General features: G+C 38.2%; 1 protein-coding gene across 5 annotated transcripts in view; it reads right to left on the bottom strand.

Annotated features, from left to right (window-relative positions):
* Nucleotides 1-892: 892 nt before the first annotated feature.
* The window catches only part of cep20 (centrosomal protein 20), a 41,273-nt gene continuing 38,128 nt past the window's right edge, over nucleotides 893-4,037 (bottom strand). For all 5 annotated transcript variants that reach the window (XM_063059075.1, XM_063059072.1, XM_063059074.1 and 2 more), the window contains one exon: nucleotides 893-1,647. In XM_063059075.1, coding sequence (XP_062915145.1) covers nucleotides 1,574-1,647 — 74 coding nt within the window. In that variant the 3' untranslated portion in view covers nucleotides 893-1,573. The remainder of the gene's footprint in view (nucleotides 1,648-4,037) is intronic.

Here is a 4,037-nt window from a genome sequence, read left to right as displayed (position 1 = left end):
GTTTCCTCCCATAGTCCAAATACGTATCTGTTCGTAGGTTAATTGGACATTGTAAATTGTCCTGTGATTAGACTAGGGTTAAATCAGTGGGTTGCTGGGCAGAGTGGATTGACGGGCTGGATGGGCCTTTTCTGTGTTGCATCTCTAAATGAAAAATAAAATTACAAAATAGGCACAAAAGTGCTTGTACTTTATTTGGATTTTTGAGGAGACCTGGGTATGTCACGAACGACTTACAAATTTCTACAGTGGAAAGAATTCTGACTGGTTGCATCACTGTTTGGTATAGAGCAGCCACTGCACAGGATCGGAAAAAGTGGCAGAAAGTTGCTAATTCAGCCAACCCCATCATGAGCACTGCCCTCCCCAGTATTGAGGACATCTTCAAATGGCGATGCCTCAAAAAGACTGCATCCATCAATCAGGAACACCATCAGCCGGAGATGCCCTCTTCTTATTGCTACCATCAAGGAGGAGGTACAGGAGCCTGAAGAATACACTCAACATTTTAGGAACAATTTCTTCTCCACCACCACCATTTTTCTGAATGGCAATGAACTCATGTACAAAAACTGACTATATTTTACTTTTTTATTCTCTTTCTACACTACTTATTTTTCAATTAATGTTTTATTGTAACTATATTATAGTCTTACATACTATCATTTTTTATGTATTGCAATGTGCTGCTGCCACAAGACAACAAATTTCATGACATATGCCAGTGATATTAAAACTAATTCTAATCTTCAGTAAAAGCTTTCATTTGTATTACGCCTTTAATGTAGTTATAGTTGTCTGCAGACCAAACTCTCCCTCCTTATTATCATTTTTTCCCTTGGCTATCAAATTATTCAAGTGTTATTTTTAAAAATGGCATACTGTACAGCAGTGACAAAGTAAAATTTATTAAGTAAAAAACATTTTACAATATATTTAACAAGAGGAAGGTACAAATATTTCCACATAATGGCTTCAATGTACAGTTATGGCATTGATAATACCCATAACACATTCAAGTCTGTCATGTTAAACAATTCAATTGTGTTTATGGTCTCTTTGCTAAAAACCTTTAAGTTTTACCAACTTGAAAAAGGCTTGTTTACATTAGTAAGTTAAACAGGTTAATGGGGAACCAAACTACATTGTGATCGTAATTGCTGAACCTTAAAATGAATGTTAAAAAGTTGTATAACATTTTACGATATAACTTGCGTAGTGACATTAATTATAGCCTGTCAAATTATTTTGATAGGGTTTATTACAGGCAAAACAAAGGACTAAGTTTGAAAAAAAGCGGTGTCAAAAAGAATAATAATCACGTCACAACATCAAAATATTTAGTCAAATGATCATGTATGTACTTGAAGTACAAGAACGAGTTGCATGGTATAAATGATCATGCAATTGAAGGCTGGTCATATTAAGTTTAGAATTTTAAACTGGTATCATACAAGACCTTATCAAGAAGAGACAAGCACTAAACTGCATATTTATTTTGAGGGACTCGGTTTATTCAAGAAAAATAATCAAGGTTTTAGATTACGTATAGGCAAAGGATAGTCAACAATAATCAATGTCCGCCTTTGAGAACAAAAGGTTCTTCAAAGCTTCTTCCTGCAAATCTGCTAGATTCAGGCAAGTCATCTGGAAAGAAAAACAAGTTTATGTTTAACAAAAAAAGCATTCAACTGAAGTGGGAAAGAGCACATGCTGAGGCAGGAGAGATGAATAAGAATCAATTTTTGGGAATTAATAAATGTGCCAATTCTGAAAGACAATGAGTCCTTTGCAAGGCAGGCTACCATGTAAGGTAAGATCGCATGGGATATCGGGCAGATAGCTGATTGTATACATAACTGATTCAGTGGTAGAAGCAGAGGGTGATGGTCGAGGATTATTTCTCGGACTGAAGGCCCCTGTCTAAACTATGCAACAGAGGTCTAGTCTAATGGTGTACTACTAGTACTGGGAACTTTGTTTTTGGTATTTTATGGAAATTATTTGGATGTGAATGCACAAGACATGGTTAGCAAATCTGCAGATGATACTAAAATAAGTGCTAATGTAGATAGTGCAGAAAAGTTACGAAATTACAAGGTAATCTTAAATAGCAAGGCGAGTTGAGTTGAGGATTGGCAGGTGGCTTTCAATCCAGACATATGTGAGATATTGCATTTTGGGAGATCAAACCTGGGTAGGACATACACAATAAATGTTAGGACTTTGCAGAGTGTTATGGAACAGAGGGACCTTGGAGAGCAAGTGCATAGTTTGCTAAAGTTGGGCCACAGCAGATAGGATGATGAAAGTGTTCAGTCCACTGACCTTCATCAGTTAAGGCACTGGGTATAGGAGTTGGGAAGCAGATAAATGCTTCAGGGTTTTGGATCATTGGGATCTCTTCTGGGGGAGGTATGACCTGTACAAAAAGGACGGGTTGCACCTGAACCCAAGGAGGACCAATATTCTAGTGGGCGGATTCGTTCGAGCGGTTGGGCATGGTTTAAACTAATTTGACAAGGGGATATGAACCGGAGTGAACACGATAGGACGGATGGTTAAAAAAAAAAGGATAGCATGCAGTCAGATGAAAGGACAAAATTGCAGCCAGCAGGGGTGAGTACCAGTGCATTAGGGATGTAGAATCAAAAAGGGTAGCAAATACAGCACTCAAGGTGTTATATCTCAATACACAGAGTATAACAAATAAGGTGGATGATTTTGTTGTACTTTTACAGATTGTCAGGTATGATGTTGTGGCCATTACTGAATTGTGGCTGAAGGATGGTTGTAGTTGAGAGCTGAAGGTCCAAGGTTATACATTGTGTCAGAAGGGTAGGAAGGTAGGCAGAGGGGGTGGTGTGGCTCAGCTGGTAAAGAAAGGCATCAAATCATTAGAAAGATGTGACATAGGATTGGAAGAATTCTTGTGAGTTGTTAAGAAACTGCAAGGGTAAAAAGAACCCTGATGACAATTATATGCAGGCCTCTAAAACCAGTAGCTGGGATGTGGACTACAGAGTACAATGGGAAATAGAAAAGGTGTGTCAAAAGGGCAACGTTAACATGTGGGTTGATTGGGAAAATCAGGTCGGTGATGGATCTTAAGATAATTGGTTGAATGCCTACGAGATGGCTTTTTTAAGCAGTTTGTGGTTGGGCCTACTAGGAGATCAGCTATACTGGATTGGGTGTTGTGTAATGAACCAGAAGTGATTAGGGAGCTTAAGGTAAAGGAACCCTTAGGAGACAGTGATCACAATATGATTGAGTTCAACTTAAAATATGACAGGGAGAAAGTGAAATCTGACATAGCAGTATTTCAGTGGACTGAAGGAAATTACTGTGGTATGAGTCAGAAGAGCTGGCCAAAGTAAATTGGAAGAAGATGCTGGCAGGGATGACAGCAGAGCAGCAATGGCTTGAGTTTCTGGGAAAAATGAGGATGGTGCAGGATAGATGTATTCCAAAAACTAAGAAATAATCAAATGTAAAAATAATACAACTGTGGCTGACAAGGGATGTCAAAGCTAATGAAAAAAGTAAAAGTGAAGGCATACAACAAAGCAAAAATTAGCAGGAAGATAGAGGATTAGGAAGTTTTTAAAAAACCTACAGAAAGCAACTGAAAGAATCATTAGGAGGAAAATATGAAATAAAGCAAACTAGCAAACAATATCAAGGTGGACAGAAAAAAACTTTTTCCAAGTATATAAAAAAAATGATGATAGTGGATACAGGACCACTAGAAAATGAGGCTGGAGAAATGATAATGGGGGACAAGGAGATGGCATATGAACTAAATGAGTATTTTGCATCAGTTTTCAATGTGGAAGACACTAGCAGTGTGCCAGGTGTTGAAGAGCGTGAGGGAAGAGAAGTGAGTGCAGTTATTATTACAAAGGAGAAGGTGCTCAAAAAGCAGAAAGAACTAAAGGTACCCAAGTTACCTGGAGCAGATGAACTGCACCCTAGGGTTCTGAAAGAGGTAGCAGTAGAGACTATGGAGGCATTAGTAATGCTCTTTCAGGATC

Source organism: Mobula hypostoma, chromosome 9, assembly GCF_963921235.1.
Source record: "Mobula hypostoma chromosome 9, sMobHyp1.1, whole genome shotgun sequence".
NCBI lineage: Eukaryota > Metazoa > Chordata > Chondrichthyes > Myliobatiformes > Myliobatidae > Mobula > Mobula hypostoma.
This window is presented reverse-complemented; position numbering and strand designations above follow the sequence as displayed.